Here is a 23,981-nt window from a genome sequence, read left to right on the forward strand (position 1 = left end):
TGTCGTGAGATTATTGGCCTAAAATCTAAGGTACCTGTTGTCGTCATTGCACGTGACCTACCGTTTTCCAGGAAGTAAGAAATTATATACTTTGATATAAGATTACAACAAAAGTAGAATTTTTTTATTTTTTGGGCATACATCGTTGAATAGGTGAAAACTATGACCAATTATGTGAACCAAAATGGGACAGAATGCTTTTTTCATTTCAGTGCGACTTTAAACTGACAGGCTTGGGTTAGCCCTGCTCTGCTCTACTCTGCTCTACTCTGTTCTAGTCTGTTCTAGTCTACTCTACTCTATTCTACTCACTCTGTTCTACTCTGTTCTCTACTTTAGTCTGTTCTACTCTACTATGTTCTATTCTACCCTGTTCTCTACTTTACTCTGTTCTACTCTACTCTGTTCTGCTCTACTATGCTCTACTCTGCTCTATTCTACTCTGTTCTCTACTTTACTCTGTTCTACTCTACTCTGCTCTACTCTGCTCTATTCTACTCTGTTCTCTACTTTACTCTGTTCTACTCTACTCTGTTCTACTCTACTCTATTCTACTCTGTTCTCTACTTTACTCTGTTCTACTCTACTCTGCTCTACTCTGCTCTATTCTACTCTGTTCTCTACTTTACTCTGTTCTACTCTACTCTGTTCTACTCTACTCTACTAGGATTACTCAGTAATCCTGCCCATCTTTGGTCTGTCCCCTTTCTGTCCCATCCTCTATATGACCTTATATAGAGACAGATATGAAGAAACAGGAGGAGGGGATAGAGAGGAGGAGAGAGAGAGAGGAGAGAGAGAGGAGGAGAGAGAGGAGCAGGAGGAGAGGAGGAGCAGGAGGAGAGGAGGAGAGAGAGAGGAGCAGGAGGAGAAGAGGAGGAGGAGAAGAGGAGGAGGAGAGGAGGAGAGAGAGAGGAGCAGGAGGACAGGAGGAGAGAGAGAGGAGCAGGAGGAGAGGAGGAGGAGGAGGAGAAGAGGGAGGAGGAGAGAGGAGCAGGAGGAGAGGAGGAGAGAGAGAGGAGCAGGAGGAGAGGAGGAGGAGAGAGAGAGGATAGGAGGAGAGGAGGAGAGAGAGAGGAGCAGGAGGAAGAGGAGGAGAGAGAGAGGAGCAGGAGGAGAGGAGGAGGAGGAGAAGAGGAGGAGGAGGAGAGGAGGAGAGAGAGAGGAGCAGGAGGAGAGGAGGGAGAGAGAGAGGAGCAGGAGAGAGGAGGAGGAGGGGGAGGAGAAGAGGAGCAGGAGGAGAGGAGGAGAGAGAGGAGCAGGAGGAGAGGAGGAGAGAGAGAGGAGCAGGAGGAGAGGAGGAGGAGAGAGAGAGGAGGAGAGGAGAGAGAGAGAGGATAAGGAGGAGAGGAGGAGAGAGAGAGGAGCAGGAGGAGAGGAGGAGAGAGAGAGGAGCAGGAGGAGAGGAGGAGGAGGAGAAGAGGAGGAGGAGGAGAGGAGGAGAGAGAGAGGAGCAGGAGGAGAGCAGGAGAGAGAGAGGAGCAGGAGGAGAGGAGGAGGAGGATAAGAGGAGCAGGAGGAGAGGAGGAGAGAGAGGAGCAGGAGGAGAGGAGGAGAGAGAGAGGAGCAGGAGGAGAGGAGGAGGAGAGAGAGAGGAGGAGAGGAGAGAGAGAGGATAAGAAGGAGAGGAGGAGAGAGAGAGGAGCAGGAGGAGAGGAGGAGGAGAGGAGGATAGAGAGAGGAGCAGGAGGAGAGGAGGAGAGAGAGAGGAGCAGAAGGAGAGGAGGAGGAGGAGAAGAGGAGGAGGAAGGATCTGGAAGCTGCAGGAATAGGTTGCTCATGGTCACGGGTCTAGAGTCATGTTATCTAATTCCACATAATTCAATGAACCCCCCCCCCCCCCCCCCACCCCCCCCCCACCCCACACACACACACACACCAGAAGATCTTCAAATCTCTACTGCAGTAACAATGACAGTTACAACAGGCAGGAAGTTGGAGTGCAACATTTTTGTCACAGAGCAGAAGCAGACGGACAGACCAGACAGACCTTCTGTCAGCTGTGTGGGAGTTCCGGGGTGAGACAGCAACAGCTTCTCCTCCTCCCCAGCCTCTCTTCCCCTCCCTCTCCTCCTCCCCAGCCTCTCCTCCCCTCCCTCTCCTCCTCCCCTCCCCTCTCCTCCTCCCCAGCCTCTCTCCTCCCCAGCCTCTCCTCCCCTCCCTCTCCTCCTCCCCAGCCTCTCCTCCTCCCAGCCTCTCCTCCCCTTCTCCTCCAGCTCCCCCGTTCTCCCCTCACTCTCCCTCCGCAACCTCTCCCCTTCTGAGAGCACCACAGAACAACTAACACAAGCTATTATCTTCCTCTGAGTGTGTGTGTGTGTGTGTGTGTGTGTGTGTGTGTGTGTGTGTGTGTGTGTGGTGTGTGTCTGTGCTCTCTCTAGGGTCCTGGAGGTCCTCTCTCTCCTCGCTTTTGAGCTCCAGACTTTAGTCACACAGACTCGGTCACTTTAAAGCAAACAAGTATAACAGCAGCAATGAAGGTAGGCATGCGCAGCATGTCCCACCGTCTCCCTGTCACATACACGCCAAACAATTCTCTCTTTCTCTCTCTCTCTCTCTCGCACACACACACGCACGCACGCACGCACGCACACACACACGCGTAAACACGCACACACACACACACGCACGCACGCACGCACACAAAGTTACTCAGTAACAGTCGTCACCTGACAGTAAGAGCTAACGGTTTTGATTTAGATGGTGGCATGATCAATTTCATTGATTATCATTCTTTATAAACCGATACAGTGAATCACAAGAAAGTGTTGGATCATCCATGACTAAAGCCTGGTCCAGGATCAGCCGACCCCGGCCAACACTCACCAGATATTTGACACTCGCGCTGGTAGTCTTCACAGCAGTCGCCCGTCTTCTGGCAGTAGGTATCACAGTAACAAACGGTTTTTCGTTTCGTGTACTCAAAACATTCGTTGTTTCGCCCAGTACAACAGGTGGGGCTCTCTGATCTTTCCCCACAACCTGCTTCGGCTTGGATAAAAAAGAACCCCGAGAAAAACGTCAAATACCCGAAAACTATAACGCTGATAACTCCGAAACGCGCCGGGAAAGGAACACGCGCTCCCATGATGGAAACTTCACAGGACTGGAACCGCACGCGCGCTCGCTGATAGATGCGTATCGCTCTCCAAATGTCCGCCTCACAATAACGAAAACGCTCAGTTCCTAATGTATTAGATCCGAACGCAACATGGTTTTAGTCCCAATCTAAACAAGAATTTTTAAAAATACACTAGGCCACAACCACCCAAGCAGAAAGCCACTGTGCGGATCTGTCTCATGAAGCATAAAAAGTGGAGTTTGTAGTGCGGTTGTGCGGGCATACTCCCATCACCCCCGCGGACACCGCCCCTTTCAGAGGGCATGTCGGGGTGCCATTAGAGAGCTATAGGCATCTGCCCCCCCCCCCTCTCTCTCTCTCTCTCGTAGACTGATGGTTGTGTCTTACTATTATCAGTTGTCATCGTTCTTATAGCATTTTCAGCAGCAGGGTATTTGCAAGACATTTTCAGAACATGTTCTGGTTTAACTCTAAACATTAACCAGACGGCAACACCACGTGTCTCCAGGTTTGATTGCCTGTAAAGCTTAAATTTCAGACGTGGGTGGCGCTATTCACGGTCGTGGCTGACAGCGAAGATGTCCCTCCTCCTCTCCTCCTCTCCGCAGAGAAAGGCTCGTCTGACCATTCACCCAGGAGCAGAATAAAGGCTCGTCGGCCCATTCACCCAGGAGCAGAATAAAGCTCGTCTGCCCATTCACCCAGGAGCAGAATGACTGGGGAACAATGCTATTGCTTCCCCTTCAGCGTGTCTGAGTGGTCAATGGCTCCCGTGGGAGACGGCTGGTCGGGTTGGCCTACTGTAAAAGCACATCTGTAGATGGAGGACAGTGTGTGTGTGTGTGTGTGTGTGTGTGTGTGTGTGTGTGTGTGTGTGGTGTGTGTGTGCTGCGTGCGAGTTAGTGTGTGTGTGTGTGTGTGTCTGTGTGTGTGTGTGTGTGTGTGTGTGTGTGTGTGTGTGGTCAGTGTAAGGGGGGAGGGTACTCTTGCCTAGCAGAGACAGGAAGCTTCATGTCTCGTCCTCTCATGCTGGTGCTCAGAGAAGGTGTTGAGACCTGGGGAGTGAGAGAGGATGGAGGGTCAGGAGGGTCAGACCTGTCCACTCAGGAGAGGAGGAGGGGAGGAGAGAGAGGAGGAAGAGAGAGAGGAGAGGAGGAAGAGGGGAGGAGGAGAGAGAGGAGAGGAGGAGGGGAGGAGAGAGATAGGAGAAGAGGAAGAGGGTAGGAGGAGGAGAGGTGGAGGAGATAGAGAGAGGAGAGGAGGACGAGGAGGAGAGGGAGGTTGGAGTGATGATGGGAGGTCCAGATGGCTCCTCCTGAGGAGAACTGGGATCTGGCTGTTCCCTCAGTGAGAGAGAGAGAGAGAGAGAGAGAGAGAGAGAGAGAGAGAGAGAGAGAGAGAGGAGGAGGAGGAGGAGGGGAGGAGGGAGTGATGAGAGGAGGATGAGAAGAGGACAGGGCTGAAGGACAGATTATCTGAGATCTTCTCTCCACACAAAGAGACATTGTACAGCAGGAACGTGAGTGGAAGTCTGTCACCACTGCTGTGTGTGTGTGTGTGTGTGTGTGTGTGTGTGTGTGTGTGTGTGTGTGTGTGTGTGTGTGTGTGTGTTTGTGTGCGTGTGTGTGTTTGTGTGTGTGTGTGTGTGCGTGTATATGTGTGGTTGTGTGCAAATCACCCCCCATAGTGTGCGTGCGTGTGTGCGCATGTGTGTGTGTGTGTGGGTAAGATAAGAACGAAGCTCTATGTCTCCTGTTAGGCGCCTGACAGGGTGAGAGAAGATGAGAGGGAGAGAAGAACTGTTCCTTATCTTCTGTGTCGCTGTATGTGGGTTTAAAACAGCGCACTCTAGTGGTCAAACCGATTATTTACCTGTATTAGTCCTGCAGGCGTCGTGTCAGTAGCAATGTTACAGACCTATCTCTCCTCCAAACATCTGTCCTGTCAGAGAGTGTGTGTGTGTGTGTGTGTGTGTGTGTGTGTGTGTGTGTGTGTGTGTGTGTGTGTGTGTGTGTGCTCCTTCCTGGACTGGTCACTCAGGCAGCAGGGATGAACATCAAAGCCAACATCAAGCATCACTGTCCTGTTCTCTGTCCTCCTGTGTGTGTGTGTGTGTGTGTGTGTGTGTGTGTTGGGGTGAGTAGGACAGTTGAATCAGGGGTATGTGAATTTCTGCCAAGTCCTGAACAATGACAGCCCTGTTTTAGTCCCGCCCCCCTCCTTGTCCCACATGGTTTGTTCCAGTGCTATCTCTGTTGTAACAGGAGGAGAAAGCAACAGGGGGGGGGGGGGGGGGGGGGGGTAGAACAACAGGCAGCCCTGATGTTTTCACTGCTCTGTGATTTAATAAGTTGTGAAACACCAGAGCAGGTTGAGGAATGAGGAGGGATCAACAATATGAGGGAGGTACTACTGTACATAGACACTGTAACACACACGCACGCACACTAACACACATACACGCTCACATACACATGCACCTACACACACAGAAACACACACACACACACTGAATCGACAGTACGCGCATACACACACGCGCGCATGCACGCACGCGCACACACACAGATATGCTGTACTGTCGACACACTCACAGGTACACACACTAACAACCGCATAAACACACACACGCATAGATGCACACACACTAAGACGCATAGACGCACACACACTAACTCCCACATAGATGCACACACACCAACACCTGCATAGACGCACACATACAGTAGCTACAGAACGCACATGCGTGCACATACACATAAACACACATACACACATACAGTACACACACACATACACACATGCACATACACACACAGACACATACACACGCACACACATACACACACACACACACACACACAAAGCATAGACATGACTGTAGTTCAGTTTAGCTAGACAGTAACAGCCTGCTGGCCTCAACACAGACAATCAGTCATGGACGGTACATATGAAATAAACAGTCTCATTACATATGACATAAACAGTCTCATTACATATGACATGAATGGTCTCAATACTTATGAAATAAACAGTCTCAGAATATGAAATAAACCTATTTTATTACCCCACTGGAAGGAATCAAAGCCTTCACTACAACATGGATCACATGGCTGAGGCCAGATATACAGTGAGTCTGCAGAGTCAGACGGTTTTGGCACAGGACACATAGGCCTACAGTACAACACGCAACTACCGTTAGTCAGTCAGCTAGTCAGTTAGCTAGTCAGTAAGTTAGCTACTCAGTTAGTCAGTCAGTCAGCTAGTCGGTTAGTTAGCTAGTCAGATAGTTAGCTAGTCAGTTAGTTAGCTAGTCAGCTAGTCAGTTAGCAAGTCAGTTAGTTAGCTAGTACGTTACTTAGCTAGTCAGTTAGCTAGTCAGTTAGTTAGCTAGTCAGATAGTTAGCTAGTCAGTTAGTTAGCTAGTAAGCTAGTCAGTTAGCTAGTCAGTTAGTTAGCTAGTCAGTTACTTAGCTAGTCAGATAGTTAGCTAGTCAGTTAGTTAGCTAGTCAGTTAGTTAGCTAGTCAGCTAGTCAGTTAGATAGCTAGTCAGTCAGTTAGTTAGCTAGTCAGTTAGTTAGCTAGTCAGTTACTTAGCTAGTCAGTTAGTTAGCTAGTCAGTCAGTTAGTTAGCTAGTCAGTTAGCTAGTCAGTTAGCTAGTCAGTTAGTTAGCTAGTCAGTTAGTTAGCTAGTCAGTTAGTTAGGTAGTCAGTTAGATAGCTAGTTAGTCAGTTAGTTAGCTAGTCAGTTAGTTAGCTAGTCAGATAGCTAGTTAGTCAGTTAGTTAGCTAGTCAGTTAGCTAGTCAGTTAGTTAGCTACTCAGTTACTTAGCTAGTCAGTTAGTTAGCTAGGCAGTCAGTTAGTTAGCTAGTCAGTTAGTTAGCTAGTCAGTTAGTCAGCTAGTTAGCTAGTCAGTTAGTCAGCTAGTTAGCTAGCAAAGCAACAGTGCAGGACGGACTCCAAATGTCCTCACATGAGATGACACTGTGCTGCTCTATCAGTGCAAAACAAGCTGACAAGCTGATGGTTTTCATCATCATCTTCTAAAATCAACAGTGGTAAAAGGCACGGGGGCGAGGCCTTCACAAAAATACAGGATATGAAAAAAAAAGATATCATATAATATACATTTCTTAAGTAGTAATAAAAAAAAAAAAAGTAAAACATGGCACAATATGACCGAATAAGAACAGAGAGGATTTTTGAATTCAGAGACATTGTCAACAGGCTTCGGGAATGTTTGGAAGTACTGTATATGGACTGGAATGGTTCCCCAGGAGGAGGGTTCTGCATCGGAACATTGCTGTTCTGTTCAGAACCCACCGAGCCACGGACCAGACCGGAAGGCAGGCCAGAACGCAGGCCAGAGGGGATGTGACTTTCTAACATGTATACACACCTTATACTGTACACAGAACAGCAGGAAGTCAATAACAAGGAACATGCTTCTCCTCTGTTTGGATCATCTGCACCAAATGAACAACTTAAATCAGCTTAAATCAAATGCACCTTTGTACACCCACTTCTTGGATAAATCAAATGCACCCTTGTACACCCAGACTCTGACTGACATATGGGTAGCCTACTTTAACACTGCACAGGTTAGAGGTACGATGACACACAGAGACGCACCGTTCAACATTCAACTACCAATAAATACCATTGATAAAGACTGATCAATATATTCTGGATCAATACATTATTTACATGTTTCTATTTTTTCCTGTTTATTCAGCTAATATATTAGACTGTTATTACAATACTCTTTAATTATATTAGAATGTTATTACAATACTATTTAATTATATTAGGCTGTTATGACAATACTCTTTATTCTCTGTCTGTACGTTGCTCAGCAACATGAGACTGTCTGGAGGAGGACTGGTGATGTAGCTGTATCTGTAGCACTCATCCATTCATCAAATTCATCCATTCATCCATGTAAAATGTTGGTTTGGACAGACACAGACCATGTAGCAGCTGGTCTATGGGACTGGGCAGCTGGCAGAGAAACACTAACATATCCTCTTTGTTATAATAAAACTATAAATAACTAATCTGGACTATAACATATCAATCATAAAAGTAAGATCTTTGTGTTAAAGGCTTGGTCTTGGTTACCATGGTTACATTAACTCATGGCTGTAAACAGCAATCTAGCTACTCTGTTTCTCTCAGGCCAATGGGGGGAGAGAGAGAGACAGGGAGAGAGAGAGAGAGAGAGAGGATAGACAGAGAGAGAGAGAGAGAGAGAGAGAGAGAGGAACATTGTAAACCAGGATATTACAGTATAGTAGGACACTGCCCATATGCAGTCAACTTCACTATAACATAACCCCAACCCCAACCATAACATAACCCCAACCGTGACATAACCACAACCCCAACCATAATATAACCCCAACCGTGACATAACCCCGACCACAGTGTTTGAGTGTGTATTGTTTGTTTGACTGTCTACTGGCAGGGCTCTGTTGGTCCACTGGTGATCTGGTTCAGGCTGTGGTCAGACAGGAAGTCTGCTGACCTGGAAGGTCAGGGAGAGTCAGGGTGATCTCTGCTCTCTCTGTCTCCACATTTACCAAGAGTTCTGATCCAGGGTCAGGTCCCAACCTGTCTATATCATTTGATTTAACAGGAACAACTGATCCAGGATCAGCACTCCTACTCTGTGATGCATGATAGATAGGGCCCTACTCTCTCCTCCCCTCCCTCTTCCTGGGTCTGGTGTTTATGTTCTGGGTCTGGTGGTGGTTGGGTTCTGGGTCTGGTGGTGGTTGGGTTCTGGGTCTGGTGGTGGTGGGGTTCTGGGTCTGGTGGTGTTTGGGTTCTGGGTCTGGTGGTGGTTGGGTTCTGGGTCTGGTGGTGGTTGGGTTCTGGGTCTGGTGGTGGTGGGGTTCTGGGTCTGGTGGTGGTTGGGTTCTGGGTCTGGTGGTGATGGGGTTCTGGGTCTGGTGTTTATGTCCTGGGTCTGGTGGTGGTTGGGTTCTGGGTCTGGTGTTTATGTCCTGGGTCTGGTGGTGGTTGGGTTCTGGGTCTGGTGGTGGTTGGGTTCTGGGTCTGGTGGTGATGGGGTTCTGGGTCTGGTGGTGATGGGGTTCTGAGTCTGGTGGTGGTTGGGTTCTGGGTCTGGTGTTTATGTCCTGGGTCTGGTGGTGGTTGGGTTCTGGGTCTGGTGGTGGTTGAGTTCTGGGTCTGGTGTTTATGTCCTGGGTCTGGTGGTGGTTGGGATCTGGGTCTGGTGGTGGTTGGGTTCTGGGTCTGGTGGTTGGGTTCTGGGTCTGGTGGTGGTTGGGTTCTGGGTCTGGTGGTGGTTGGGTTCTGGGTCTGGTGGTGGTGGGGTTCTGGGTCTGGTGGTGGTTGGGTTCTGGGTCTGGTGGTGATGGGGTTCTGGGTCTGGTGTTTATGTCCTGGGTCTGGTGGTGGTTGGGTTCTGGGTCTGGTGTTTATGTCCTGGGTCTGGTGGTGGTTGGGTTCTGGGTCTGGTGGTGGTTGGGTTCTGGGTCTGGTGGTGATGGGGTTCTGGGTCTGGTGGTGATGGGGTTCTGAGTCTGGTGGTGGTTGGGTTCTGGGTCTGGTGTTTATGTCCTGGGTCTGGTGGTGGTTGGGTTCTGGGTCTGGTGGTGGTTGAGTTCTGGGTCTGGTGTTTATGTCCTGGGTCTGGTGGTGGTTGGGATCTGGGTCTGGTGGTGGTTGGGTTCTGGGTCTGGTGGTTGGGTTCTGGGTCTGGTGGTTGGGATCTGGGTCTGGTGGTGGTTGGGTTCTGGGTCTGGTGGTTGGGATCTGGGTCTGGTGGTGGTGGGGTTCTGGGTCTGGTGGTGGTTGGATTCTGGGTCTGGTGGTTGGTAGTGGGGTTCTGGGTCTGGTGGTTGGGTTCTGGGTCTGGTGGTTGGGTCCTGGGTCTGGTGGTTGGGTCCTGGGTCTGGTGGTTGGGTTCTGGGTCTGGTGGTTGGTAGTGGGGTTCTGGGTCTGGTGGTTGGGTCCTGGGTCTTGTAGTAGGTGATCCAGGTGGTCAGTCAGTGTTCCAGACGGTGTTCAGCACCTTGACCACCTCCTCGTAGATGATGAAGACGATGGCCACGTCCAGACACACACGGCCCAGTCTGGGAACCGTCCCCTTGTAGAACCTGGAGGAACCAGAAGGGAAGAAGGAACCTCAGGTTAGAGAACATAGAAAACAGACCGAGGAGAATCTAGTATGAAGAGAAGAATGCATATCAGAAAGAGGGTGAGATGAAGGAGGAGGAGGAGGAGGTGTGTGGTACTCACGCTGCTGGGCCCTCGTGCCTCATGATCTTGACAGCACAGTCCAGCGTGCTCTTATACTTATGAGCTTCCAGACCCTGAGAGAGAGAGAGAGAGAGAGAGAAGAAACGGGATGAGAATAACTCATCCAGGGCATGACTAGATACTGTAGCTAGGTAGTCCAGGTCAGTAGCGTACCTGCATCCTGGTCTTCACCACATCCAGGGGCGTGTTCCCGAATACACTGGCAGCTCCGGCAATGGCACCAAACGTTCCAGTCAGGACAGGGTTAATGGCCTTGTCTGGGTTATCACCTGGGGTGAGGACACACACAGATACGCACACACACACACACACACACACACAAACAAGGGTGAGAACAAAAACAACCTTTTTTTAATTACCTGGATTACAGGCAACTTTTATAGATGACCACAAGAGGGCAGCATCGTCTCATATATTACACAAGGACCCACCCTGTCTCTCTTTCTCTCGCTCTCTCTCTTTTTCTCTCTCTCCTTTACTCTCACGCTCTCAAATGCCCGCACACACACACACACACACACACACACGCACGCACGCTGACCTTTGTACCAGTTCCTGAGGGAGGTCATGACGTAGAAGCGGATGGCCTGGTTGGAGCCCTGTTTGAGAACGGTGGCTGTCAGACCCTGGTAGGTCCCCCTCAGACCTGCAGGAGAGAGAAGAGGAGAGGAGGAAAGGAGAGGAGGAGATGAGGAGGGAGGGAGGGAAGGAAGGAGGGAGGAGGGAGAAGAGAGGAGGAGGTTAGGTGAGGTAGGAGAGGGAAGAAAGGGATGGAGAGAGAGGGTGGGAGAAAGACAAGGAGAGACAGAGAGGGAGACAGGGAAAGATAGATAGAGTGAAATCTACACATGGATGCAGCTCCTACAACAGGCTGTCCAGGCAGCCTGACATGCACTGCCACTGATTGACCAGTAGGCGTCCTACTGATCCATGCTTGGTTCTGGGTCTCACAAATACGCTGTTACCTCACTCATTCTCTCTCTGCCCCTCTCTGTCTATCTTTACCCCTCCCTCTCTCCCTCCCACTCTCTCTCTACTCTCTCTCTCCCTCCCTCTCTCTCCACCCTCCCTCTCTCTCCACCCTCCCTCTCTCTACTCCTCTCTATCTCCCTCTCTCTACTCCTCCCTCTCTCTCTCCTCATCCCTCTCCCCTCTCTCTACTCTCTCTCCCCCTTTCTCTCTCTCTCCACCCTCTCTCTCTCTCCACCCTCCCTCTCTCTCTACTCCTCTCTCTCTCAATTCAATTCAGTTCAATGGACTTTATTGGCATGAAAGCAAGTGTTCATATTATATTTACCTATAAATAAATACACACATAGATGCAGATACAGCATACATACATCCTATACACTCAATATTTAAAAATTCTGCATTCTAAAGGAGCATACTGTACATACAAAACACCATGATATAACAATATAAGTAAACAAAATATGTGTGTAAATACAATACAAACAATGAACTGATCATTTAGCTTGGTATATTATTAGTCGTTCTCAAGTTGTGACATTTTTGTACAAATTTAGCAGCAATTAATGTACATTTTGGCATTTCCCCTAATAGGTAAGGCATTTTGTCAACATTAGATTTAGTCTTCAATTCTTCATGTATTTTTTTGATTTGGGGGAAAGAGCTTTGTCTAAAGTGTTGGTATTGTTCGCATGCTGTGAGGAAGTGAAGTTCAATTTCTATTTCCTGTGATGCACAACTTGTTAATAATACTGCAGAGGATTTTACCCAGTCTGCTGTTCACATATATTCCACGGTAATTGTTGGGATCAAATTTATCTCGACTTTTAAACATTGGGGTGATCAGGCCTCGGTTCCAGATTTTGGGGAACACACCTGCACTGAGAATAATTTTAAAGAGTTTGAGTATGGCCAATGTAAATATGTCATCTGTATATCTAATCATTTCATTTACTATGCCATCAACACCACAGGCTTTTTGTGGTAGGTTTTGTATGTTTTCTTGTAGTTTGCTCAATGTTATTGTAAAATCAAGAGGGTTCTGGTATTTCTTAATTGCAGACTCAAGTAATTGGAGTTTATCATATATAAGTGTTTGTTCTGGGTTCTTATCTATTGACATGAAAAGGAGAAGTGGTTAAGCCATATGTCCCCATTTTTAATGGATAATTCTTAATATTGTTGTTTATATAGTCTGTTCCAATTTCCCCCAAAATTGTTTGAATCAATATATTTTTCAATTCCATTGAGCTGTTTTGTGAACCATCGTTACTTCTTTTTTCTTAGTAGATTTTTCTAGTGTTTGAGTGTTTCACCATAGTGATGACGTAGCGTCTGATTCTGGGTCTCTGTGTTTCTTATTAGATGTGTCTCTGTGTTTTCCTAATGCATTTGCATTCATCATCAAATATCTCTCATCATCATTGGCCTTTCTTTGACTTGCTGATAGAGGTTTTTAGATTTGATAGAGAGGCTGAGATATCAAATATATTGTTCAAGTTTTCCACTGCTAAATTGACACCCTCACTATTACAGGAACATGTTTTGTTTGAAAAGTGCTCCTCTCCCCCTCTGCTCACCCTGGGTTCTGATGATCTCTCCACGCCCCCCCCTGCTCACCCTGGGTTCTGATGATCTCTCCATGCCCCCCCCCCCCCCCGCTCACCCTGTGTTCTGATGATCTCTCTGACCCCATGGAAGAAGCCTCTGTACTTGGGGTTGGCGGAGGTCTGGTCATGGATGAACTTCACCTTGGGGGAGAGATAGCACAGGAACAGTATGACACACTGTGTGTGTGTGTGTGTGTGTGTGTGTGTGTGTGTGTGTGTGTGTGTGTGTGTGTAGATGCTGGGTTGGTAGAGAGCTTTATCGGTGCCACAGCCCTGAAGGACAGCAGATACACAGGATCTCACAGCATCTCTGTTTTGTCTAGTTCTCCATCTCTCTCTCTCTCTCTCTCTCTCTCTCTGAGGTGGTGGTGGTCTCTCTCTCTCCCTCCCTCTCTCTCTTTCTCTCTCCCTCTCTCTTTCTCTCTCTCTCTCTCTCTCTCTCTCTTTCTCTCTCTCTGAGGTGGTGGTGGTCTCTCTCTCTCTCTCTTTCTCTCTATCTCTCACCCTCTCTCTCTCTTTCTCTCTCTCTCTCTCCCTCTCTTTTTCTCTCTCTCTCTCTCTTTCTTTCTCTCTCTCTCTCTCTCTCTCTGCAGGCGGTACCTTGACGGTCTCCATGGGACAAACCACCAGGACGGCCTCCATGACGCCGGCCCCCAGGCCACACAGCAGGCCCTGAGTGCTGTCCAGACGGCCGGACGCATCGCGAGCCTGGTTACTGAGGAACTCAAACACTCCGAACCTGGACAGGACAAACACACAGCTGATCAGTCACACAGCTGACCAGGCAGAAGAGAAGGAGAGAGAGAGAGAGAGAGAGAGAGAGTCTATCTGTTAGTTTACTTAATTAATTGAATACTTCATTTGTTTTCTCATGTAATTATTGAATTGTATTCTTGATGCTTTGGCAATACTGTTCACCTGACATCCATGCCAATAAAGTATATTGAATTGAATTGAATTGAATTGAATTGAATTGAATTGAATTGAATTGAATTGAGAGAGAGAGAGAGAGAGAGAGAGAGAGGGAGAGAGAGGGGGACAGAGAGAGAGAGAGAGAGAGAGAGAGAGGGACAGAGAGAGAGAGAGAGGAGAGAGAGGGAGATAGTGAGAGGAGAGAGGAGACAGAGGAGAGGGGGAGGAGAGAGAGAGACACACACACACAGTACCACTCAGCTCCTTGGGTTCCTGCCTCAGAGTACCACTTTGGTTGCTTGTTCAAAGCTTACTTACAACGTGTATGTATGTATGTGTGTATGTGTGTAGGTGTATACATACACACACACATACACACACATTCGCGTTATACAGCGCAGCTCACTACAAAACAAGGCGCACATGCGCGGTAGTTCGATCGCGCTTTAAGTGAATGGGGGAGCTCACGTGACCGAATGAGTGTTTGCGTTGTGAGCTCAGTGGTGCGTGTATGTATGTATGTGTGTCTGTGTGTCTGTCACGTGTACCACGAAGGGTTGCTTGTTCAAATATTACAAGATCATGTGTGTATGTGTGTGTGTATGTGTGTATGTATAAGATCTAACATAGCCTACATACATACATACACACCAGTGGCGGCTGGTGACTCAAAAAACTAATGAGGACGGGAGGGAGAGAGGCGTACCACCCATGGGCGCCGGGGGGCACTTTCCCTCAGTCAGTTATTATTTGAAATATCAGCTTTGAAGTGTGGATTTACAGTCAATTTTAGCATATGAAAAACTGAATAACACTTTCTTTAACTACATGCAGCATTTATTTATCATATTCATGATAAAATATTACAAAACAACAATAAAACATTGTAAGCAATAGTTGTAATGGATTGTAGGCTACTCTTCTCTAAAATAATTGATATTGGTGAGGTGCTGGAGTGGTTAGGTGATATATGAAAAAAAAAATGATTAGGGGACACTGAGGTGTGCTGGCTCTCAAACAGTTTGTTGGCAAATAGATTTGACTGCAGTATCCAACAGTTCGCTCATGGCTAGCTAACAATGGTACAGCTATGGGATTAGCTCATTTGGGTTGCTGTCAAAGCTGCCACTCTTATGTTGCTTTAGCCTACAATTATCAGAACATATGAACATTCAGTTGAAAGTTTTCCATCCACCCATCCATCACTGGATGAGGAATAAGCACCGCAAAGCAATCAATTCTCACGCAAGCAGGAGCCAGGCTGTGGATTTCTCCGATCCGGTGTTGCGACCCAGTCTCTAGAAATGTTTTGGACGAGTTGCCGACAGTTTGCGCCTCCATCCAATCTGCGCGCCTGCCTATGCCGTAGCCTGACATGCACCTCGTAGCTAACGTTACCGGCTATAGCCAGCCAGTGGAACTGTCGTGTTCAGGCGGCTCTAGCTCAAAAAGTATTTATGTCAGCTTAGATATTTAGATGGCTAGAATCAAGACACATAGACGAACAGTTTCATGTATAATATGTCCCATAATACCTTCGGATGTATTATATTATGGAAATACGAACACACAAAAAGTCTCCAATGGAACAGGGAAGAGAAACAGACGTATCAACACCGACTCAATCGGCCTTCACTGTGGTAAATCTGGAATCTGGAATGTGATCGGACTAACAAAATGTCAATATCTGAATCCTGTTCAGACAGGGCCGGAGTACTGTCCTGCCTTGCGGGAATTTTTCAGCGTTTTGGCCAATCACAAATTAGCAAGAAAAAAAGGCATGACATTGATTTAAAAGAAGATATCTATGGGTCCTGTGAAAGGTATTTTTGATTAAGTGCTATTATAGTTGTTTAATACAAGGCCTGTCTATTTAGGCCTAGTTATGCTTCAATACTGAATGTCAGCAGTTTGTACTTTTCCAGAACACATAGTACGCATGAAAAGTTGTTATTATCTGTGTTCCAGTAGCAGATAAGTTGACTGCCAAGGTCACACAACCTCACAATGAAAAGCCTGTTAAAGTTGTAACTAACAGGGAACACCCTAATCACATCGGCTGAATGGAAAACGAAAGTAGTAAGCTCATAGGACAAGCATTAGATAAAAGTTTCAACCAATCAGGTACTCACACATGTAGTCACGCGCCAATGTATTGTGTGGAATAGTATATACAGAACGCCCCGACATTCGGTCGGCGCGCTTGCCCAGATACTTCTTGTGTCTCTGTGTAACCGTCCCTTTGCTGCAATTGTAAGGTAATAAAGTATGTTTCTTTTACTCTACTCTGTTATATTTCCTGTCCTCATTTGACAAGGTTGTGTGATTGTGTTGGTCCTTGGGAGGAGAACCCTGTGGTACTGGTGAGTTCAATCTGAAGTGTTATAATAGTACTTTGTGAGTGTCCAAAGGTCATAGGTCAACCGAGTCCAGCCACCACATTTCACTGGTGTCAGAAGTGGGATTCCAGCTGATCTGCCCGCCTGAGTGAGCCTACGTTGGACTGATCACCCTCCCACGTATCAACTTCCTAGCCAAGCGAGGTTGAGGGCGGACGCAGGGCCGCTCAGAGGGGCAGGGAGGCCTGGAATCCCTCCCTAAAAAGGACAACCAACACACCAACTGGAGGATTTGCTTTTCTGACATTATAGTAAGTTCCAAACGTACACCAATTGTTCACAGAGTTAAAAATTCCTTTTTAATGAGAGTATATACCTAGGGCTACGCTTGTGACGTACGGCATAGGATATAAAGAGATTATTAAGGTCCACACATACACATTGGTTGCCACGGTGAGGTTTTAATGCTTGCTACATTATAACTACATAGTCCGTCCATAGACCAAGAATACCCGCACCCAAAACATCGGTTATAGGCTCACAGAGAAGTGCTGCGCCCGTGTTTAACATTTTAGTTGTTGAAGAATTATTCTTTTGGTTGGGGTTTTCAATCCATTGACTGTGTGAAGTGTTTTATCCGAGCGGTGCGAAATAGAACCATAACGACTCCGATATTAAACAGTGTTGCTGTTCCACATAAAGTACGTTCCCCATTCTGATTAAAGGTACCATTCTACTACTACTATTCTACTACTACTATTCTACTACTACTGTTCTATTACTATTACTATTACTATTACTACTACTATTCAAGAAGTTGTGATTGAAGTGACTGTTGTGTTGTGTGCGTTAGAGACATTGCCTTACAATTGCAGCAAAGGCAATTACACATATTTGTAACATTACACATATTACTGTCATGTTGCTCACGGACGTGGTCACGTGAGCAAAGGGGGGATTAGTCAGATCCTTACCCCATCCTGGTACTGCCCAGGCATCACACAAACAGCAAAAAAAAAAAAGTCAACCCCCGACCCACCACTGCCATCGAGAAGACCAATCAGGCCGCGCAAGCAGGGGAAAACAGCGCAAACATACAGGTGACAAACGAAGAAGAGGAGGCCGAATTTCTCTCCAATAATCACGATCCCCTAGTAGGTACAGACCACCATGGACCCACCCAGGAGGCCAGGAACGCCCTTCGCCGCTGCGGAGGAAACATGGCCTGCGCCCGAGCTGTCCTCACCAGTCAAGTCCTTCGAGGGCATCAGCAGCAAAAATGTGAACTTCAACAACACTGGTAATTGCACGACACCATTTGACATTCTAAGTGTTCTCTCAATTGACCAAATGATCAGGAACAATGCAACCAGCCCACCTCCAGTAACCTGTCAGCACCAGAACGAGCCAACATCCGACAGCCATCCGAGTGAACGAGAGACCAACCTGGGTACACACAGCACATGTGAAGCTTTGGAGAGGGGAAGACATCCCAGAGGAAACCACCAGAGACTTCCCATCGTGTGAGCCAGAGTCACCAACAAAGGGGGGACCCGACACCCCACAAACTGACATTCCTTCTGTTCCCAGTTTTTCCCCTGTCAAGGAAGAACAACCAGTCCCAGAGCCCGCGGACCCAGAGGTCCCAGAAGAGGAGGACCCGACCCCACCACTTAGGAGACCCCAGAGAGAGCGAAGGCCACCCGCCCACCTAGCCCAATATGAATGGAAGTAAGCACCGCCAGGGAAGGTGGAGTATGCAAAATGTTAGGCATAAGTTGTTGTTTCTTTATCCCAGACGCCAAAGACAATGTCACTAACTATCTCAAACATAGCGCCGCCACCATGATTGAACAAGTATTGAGCCAGACCGCCCCCATCGGAGGAGACCTACATTGGCTGACCGAGTTCTTCTCTGGATGGGCGGGGAAAGCAGTCTCCATGATCGTGAGTGTCCTGGTTCTAATTGGAATACTAGTGTTCTGTGGCATCCCTATCTGCAAGTGTCTCATCACCAAAGCAACCCGAGCCACCCTGGGAGCAGACGCCACCGAGATGGTCCTGCTGCAGGATGAAGAAGCCTCCCTGTCCCCAGCCCAGCAGAAGGCTTGGGACCTCCAGAAATACCATGAGGCTAACCCTGGAGCGATCCTCCAGTAACAGGCAAGATCTGAACATACACATACACTTCCAGACACTGATAACTGACATACACCCCACACAGGGACCTCCTAACTCGGGTAGACACGAGAGCCGTGGCCCCTGCTAGTCGAGCTACAAACACCTCCCTACAGTGACAGACCAGCTGGCAGTCACCTAAAGGTTGAGCACCAGAGAGTACTTTTGGAGTCCTGAAGACCAAACCACCAAGAAGCTGAGCAACTGACCAATAGGGTCAACCCAAAAGCAATAATACTGTTGTAAATTTCACTATTAAAGACTCATGCCATTCCTGACATTTTAAACTGTTGTTTTATGATTGTTTAAGTTACAGTACAGTAACTATGTTCTATTATGTTTTATACTCTGTTTTAAAGTCACTGGGCTATTTAGATGTGTTTTCAAGTACTCTGTTATTCCCCATTCTGATAGCTTAGCTTAGCATCATTCACCAGTAATGTTAACAGTAGAGTGATCCATAGTATGGATCAAAGGGGGGAAATGTGAAAGGTATTTTTGATTAAGTGCTATTATAGTTGTTTAATACAAGGCCTGTCTATTTAGGCCTAGTTATGCTTCAATACTGAATGTCAGCAGTTTGCACTTTTCCAGAACACATAGTACGCATGAAAAGTTGTTATTATCTGTGTTCCAGTAGCAGATATGTTGACTGCCAAGGTCACACAACCTCACAATGAAAAGCCTGTTAAAGTTGTAACTAACAGGGAACACCCTAATCACATCGGCTGAATGGAAAACGAAAGTAGTAAGCTCATAGGACAAGCATTAGATAAAAGTTTCAACCAATCAGGTACTCACACATGTAGTCACGCGCCAATGTATTGTGTGGAATAGTATATACAGAACGCCCCGACATTCGGTCGGCGCGCTTGCCCAGATACCCCTTGTGTCTCTGTGTAACCGTCCCTTTGCTGCAATTGTAAGGTAATAAAGTATGTTTCTTTTACTCTACTCTGTTATATTTCGTGTCCTCATTTGACAAGGTTGTGTGATTGTGTTGGTCCTTGGGAGGAGAACCCTGTGGTACTGGTGAGTTCAATCTGAAGTGTTATAATAGTACTTTGTGAGTGTCCAAAGGTCATAGGTCAACCGAGTCCAGCCACCACAGTCCTCCAGCTGCATGTTATTTATGTCACTGTTGGAGCTTTAGAATTTCAATAATGGGTTTTTATCCATAGGGAAAACCTGCTTTATGAACAAAACTGAGATAATATTAATTATGAATAAATAAATTCATATATTTATATTTTAATCCCTCTCTTCTATCCAAAAACTGAGGAGGACTGATCCTCCCCTGCCTCAATGGACGAGCCTCCACTGATACACACATACATACATACATACATACATACATACACGTTCGCTCCAACCAGCGCAGTTGTATGTGAAACTGCTTACGCAAGCGCGGTAAGCCACCGTACTTCGATACATCGCTTCAGAGAATGAAGACGACTATGGTAAATATAGCACTAAAAATATTAATATCTGCGTGGTTAGATGACAAGACCATGCTTTGTGGGTAGATTGTATGCCAAATCAATTTGTTTTTTTGTTTAGATGTATCGGCTTTTACTGCAAGCTAGCTAGCTTCCCAGCTAACGTTACATCATTGCCTAGTGTCTAGTATCTAGTGAAGTGTCTAACAAGAGTGTGGGTAACGTTAGATTATGCAGAAAGGTGGGGATCGAGCCTGCTGGATGACCAACTCCAAAGCCGGGCTAGCTCAATATTGTAAATTAACATGAACCGTATGCGAGCCGGAGCCCGTCACTTTCACTAGATGGTGTCGGGTATAGCCTACTACATTAATCTCGCATACTAAACATGTTTTCGTGGAGTTGTACCTACTAAATAGTAGTAGGCTATGTGAGTTGCAGTATAGCCTACTATATGTAGTATGGACATTCGTACACAGCCAAGTTCTTTCTCCCGCCTGTGACATCACACCAAGTCGCATTATGATGTAGCCAAACATAAACACGTAACTACTGCAAGTAGCCTATATCAAGCTGTAAAAAGTGGAGAAATGTCAGTGCTGTGGATTTTCTTTGACGGACAGTGAAAATGTCGCGGAAGATTTGCAGATGAAAATGTTGGAGAAGATTCTTTGCCATTATGTTCACTAGAACCCGAGAAACGTTGCCACCTAGGTCTCTAGGGTTCCAGGGTCTTAATGCGGCAACTAGGCCTCTGTTCCAGGATCTTGATGCTGATGTAACGTTAGTTATCTGCAAGGGTGTTCTGTTTCTACTCGCTCTGGTCCTGATACTGTCTTGGATACTAAATCTATACAGAAATCTTCAAGGAGAGACTGAGGTTGGAAATCAAAGTTGAATTGTACTGTACTTTAATAATTCACAATTCAAACGATTCTGAATTTTCTCTGTCTTTGTGAATACTTGAATGTCAACCATCTTGAATTTCCTTCATAACTTAGGATGACTGTGACTGTGAAGACGTTGATTGGTAAGTTTATATTGATATTATTTGTTCAGTGTATACAGTACCCATACATTTGGAGTGTGTGTGTGTGTGTGTGTGTGTGTGTGTGTGTGTGTGTGTGTGTGTGTGTGTGTGTGTGCGTGCGTGTTGCATGACACATTTCAATTTAAATGTATTGGTTGAAATCATCAAAAGTCATTAGTCTTTTTATCTGAAAAGGGCACCGTTGGACAAGTACAGCAGCTGCTTAGACCACCTGGAAGAACCTAGAAGCCAGATGTATACAAGTCAGGAAGGACAAGGACAAGACGATGTCAATTCTCATACTGAATATAGTTCACACTACAACCAATATAAATGCACCTCATGCTGCAGCTGCAAAGATTACTATTATTCATGTTCTGAAAGTGATTCACATCACAACAGCAGTCAGAGAAGGTTCCTCGATGTCCAAGTGAGCTGTCAAGACTCTGGAAATGACACGTCCAGCAGTGGGCCTGAGAGGACTGAAGCAGGCCACTCCCCATTAGGGATTTCTGATGGCAATCCAATCTTCACTAACAACCAGACAAGTCCTGGTTGCAGGTCTGAGCTGAACCAGCCATTCATCCCTCAGAACCAGCTGGACAGCCCTGAGCCCAGCTTTGAAAGTAAATGTATGAAGATTAAACATGGACTGATCCTAACTAGCCCAGATTTTTTTTTGGGAAAATTACCCCGAAATGGCACTGCTGCCAAATCTGGGCGTCACCTTAATAATCAGGAAGATCAGACAGAAAGACAAACAAACTTCAGATTCCAAAATCGAGTTAGGATTGAAAGTCCAGGTGAAAAGTTATCATCAGTCTCACGACCACCATGTCATCTGTTCTCTCAAGGCATGGAGACACCATTGATCTCTCTTGAGCACAGGGACCTACTGAAGTCTAGCATCAAGTCACCCCGGCCTGTGAGAGTCTTTACAGCCCAAACCCAGAATACCACCAAAACAGATAACCAGCCTCACGTTACTGACCAACTGCCTAACAGTGAGAGTGAAAGCAGCAGGCCTCGTGAAGTCAGACCTACGCCATCCCCAGAGGCACTGCAACTGAGCTTTGAAGAGAAGCGTGAGATGTTTGAACGTGAACTGATACTCACCAGCCCAAAGAAACCTCTTAGAAAACATCCAGATTCCAAAATTGGGTCAGGATTGAAAGCCAGTCCAGTTGAAAAGGTCTCATCAGTCTCACGACCACCATGTCATCTGTACTCCCAAGGTATGGAGACACCGTTAATCTCTCGTGAGCACAGGGACCTACTGAAGTCTAGCATCAAGTCATCCCGGCCTGTGAGAGCCTTTACAGCCCAAACCCAGAATACCACCAAAACAGATAACCAGCCTCACGTTACTGACCAACTGCCCAACAGTGAGAGTGAAAGCAGCAGGCCTCGTGAAGTCAGACCTACGCTATCCCCAGAGTCCCTGCAACTGAGCTTTGAAGAGAAGTGTGCAATGTTTGAACGTGAACTGATACTCACCAGCCCAGAGAAACCTCTTAGAAAACCTCCAGATTCCACAATCGGGTCAGGATTGCAAAACAGTCCAGCTGAAAAGGTCTCATCAGTCTCACATCCACCATGTCATCTGTTCTCCCAAGGTATGGAGACACCGTTCATCTCTCTTGAGCACAGGGACCTACTGAAGTCTAGCATCAAGTCATCCCGGCCTGTGAGAGCCTTTACAGCCCAAACCCAGAATACCACCAAAACAGATAATCAGCCTCACGTTACTGACCAACTGCCCAACAGTGAGAGTGAAAGCAGCAGGCCTCGTGAAGTCAGACCTACGCCATCCCCAGAGGCACTGCAACTGAGCTTTGAAGAGAAGCGTGAGATGTTTGAATGTGAACTCATACTCACCAGCCCAGAGAAACCTCTTAGAAAACCCCCAGATTCCAAAATTGGGTCAGGATTGCAAGACAGTCCAGCTGAAAAGGTATCATCAGTCTCACGACCACCATGTCATCTGTACTCCCAAGGTATGGAGACACCGTTGATCTCTCGTGAGCACAGGGACCTACTGAAGTCTAGCATCAAGTCATCCCGGCCTGTGAGAGCCTTTACAGCCCAAACCCAGAATACCACCAAAACAGATAACCAGCCTCACGTTACTGACCAACTGCCCAACAGTGAGAGTGAAAGCAGCAGGCCTCGTGAAGTCAGACCTACGCCATCCCCAGAAGCACTGCAACTGAGCTTTGAAGAGAAGCGTGAGATGTTTGAACGTGAACTCATACTCACCAGCCCAGAGAAACCTCTTAGAAAACCACCAGATTCTAAAATCGGGTCAGGATTGAAAGATAGTCCAGCTGAAAAGGTATCATCAGTCTCACAACCACCATGTCATCTGTACTCCCAAGGTATGGAGACACCAGTCATCTCTATTAAGCACAGGGACCTACTGGAGTCTAGCATTAAGTCATCCCGGCCTGTGAGAGCCTTTACAGCCCAAACCCAGAATACCACCAAAACAGATAACCAGCCTCACGTTACTGACCAACTGCCCAACAGTGAGAGTGTAAGCAGCAGGCCTCGTGAAGTCACATCTACGCCATCCCCCGAGACACTGCAGGTGAGTTTTGAAGAGAAACGTGCAATGATTGAGCGTGGACTGAAACTCACCAGCCCAGAGAAACCTCTTAGAAAACCTTCAGATTCCAAAAAAAAGAACAGCTCAGCTGCAACTGAAGCACAGAAAAAGGCTTTAGCAGAAAATCTGAGACAAAATAATTATCACGACAACTGGGGTTCTCCCAAACAAGTAATGATGTGTGTGAAAGCCTTTGAGCTGCATGCGGGCATTGCCAAAGACCTGAAGAAGAGATGTCACCCTGGAGCAAAGGTTCGCCCCTTCTCAAAAGTCTCTAAACAGGCTGGTGAGACCAGCATCCATCAACACTTCCAAGTCCAAATTTGGAAATCTTGATTGACTTGGAATCTTGAAACATGACTATACAAGTTCAAATTCACACCAAAACAAATTATATCTCAAATAAACTAAAGCATCAGACTTTACATCCATGTCATACAGTATTCATTCTTTATTCAAGGACTTCATGATACAGTGCATTTCTTGCCCTTCGAATAGCACATAGAGATGTGATAGACTAG

General features: G+C 46.9%; 2 protein-coding genes across 2 annotated transcripts in view; both read right to left on the reverse strand.

Moving 5' to 3' along the window:
* The window catches only part of LOC311310495 (somatomedin-B and thrombospondin type-1 domain-containing protein), a gene marked incomplete at both ends in the record, with an annotated part of 30,063 nt that extends 26,975 nt beyond the window's left edge, over positions 1–3,088 (reverse strand). Inside the window, one exon of the mRNA XM_084440006.1 lies at positions 2,827–3,088. Coding sequence (XP_084296132.1) covers positions 2,827–3,088 — 262 coding nt within the window. The remainder of the gene's footprint in view (positions 1–2,826) is intronic.
* A 6,982-nt stretch (positions 3,089–10,070) lies between these two features.
* The window catches only part of LOC311310843 (tricarboxylate transport protein B, mitochondrial), a gene marked incomplete at its 5' end in the record, with an annotated part of 48,609 nt that continues 34,698 nt past the window's right edge, over positions 10,071–23,981 (reverse strand). The window contains 6 exons of the mRNA XM_084440419.1: positions 10,071–10,212; positions 10,355–10,428; positions 10,529–10,644; positions 10,917–11,021; positions 13,011–13,095; positions 13,555–13,693. Coding sequence (XP_084296545.1) covers positions 10,098–10,212; positions 10,355–10,428; positions 10,529–10,644; positions 10,917–11,021; positions 13,011–13,095; positions 13,555–13,693 — 634 coding nt within the window. The 3' untranslated portion in view covers positions 10,071–10,097. The remainder of the gene's footprint in view (positions 10,213–10,354; positions 10,429–10,528; positions 10,645–10,916; positions 11,022–13,010; positions 13,096–13,554; positions 13,694–23,981) is intronic.

Source organism: Borostomias antarcticus (assembly GCF_949987555.1).
Source record: "Borostomias antarcticus genome assembly, chromosome: 6".
In the NCBI taxonomy this organism is placed as follows: Eukaryota; Metazoa; Chordata; class Actinopteri; order Stomiiformes; family Stomiidae; genus Borostomias; species Borostomias antarcticus.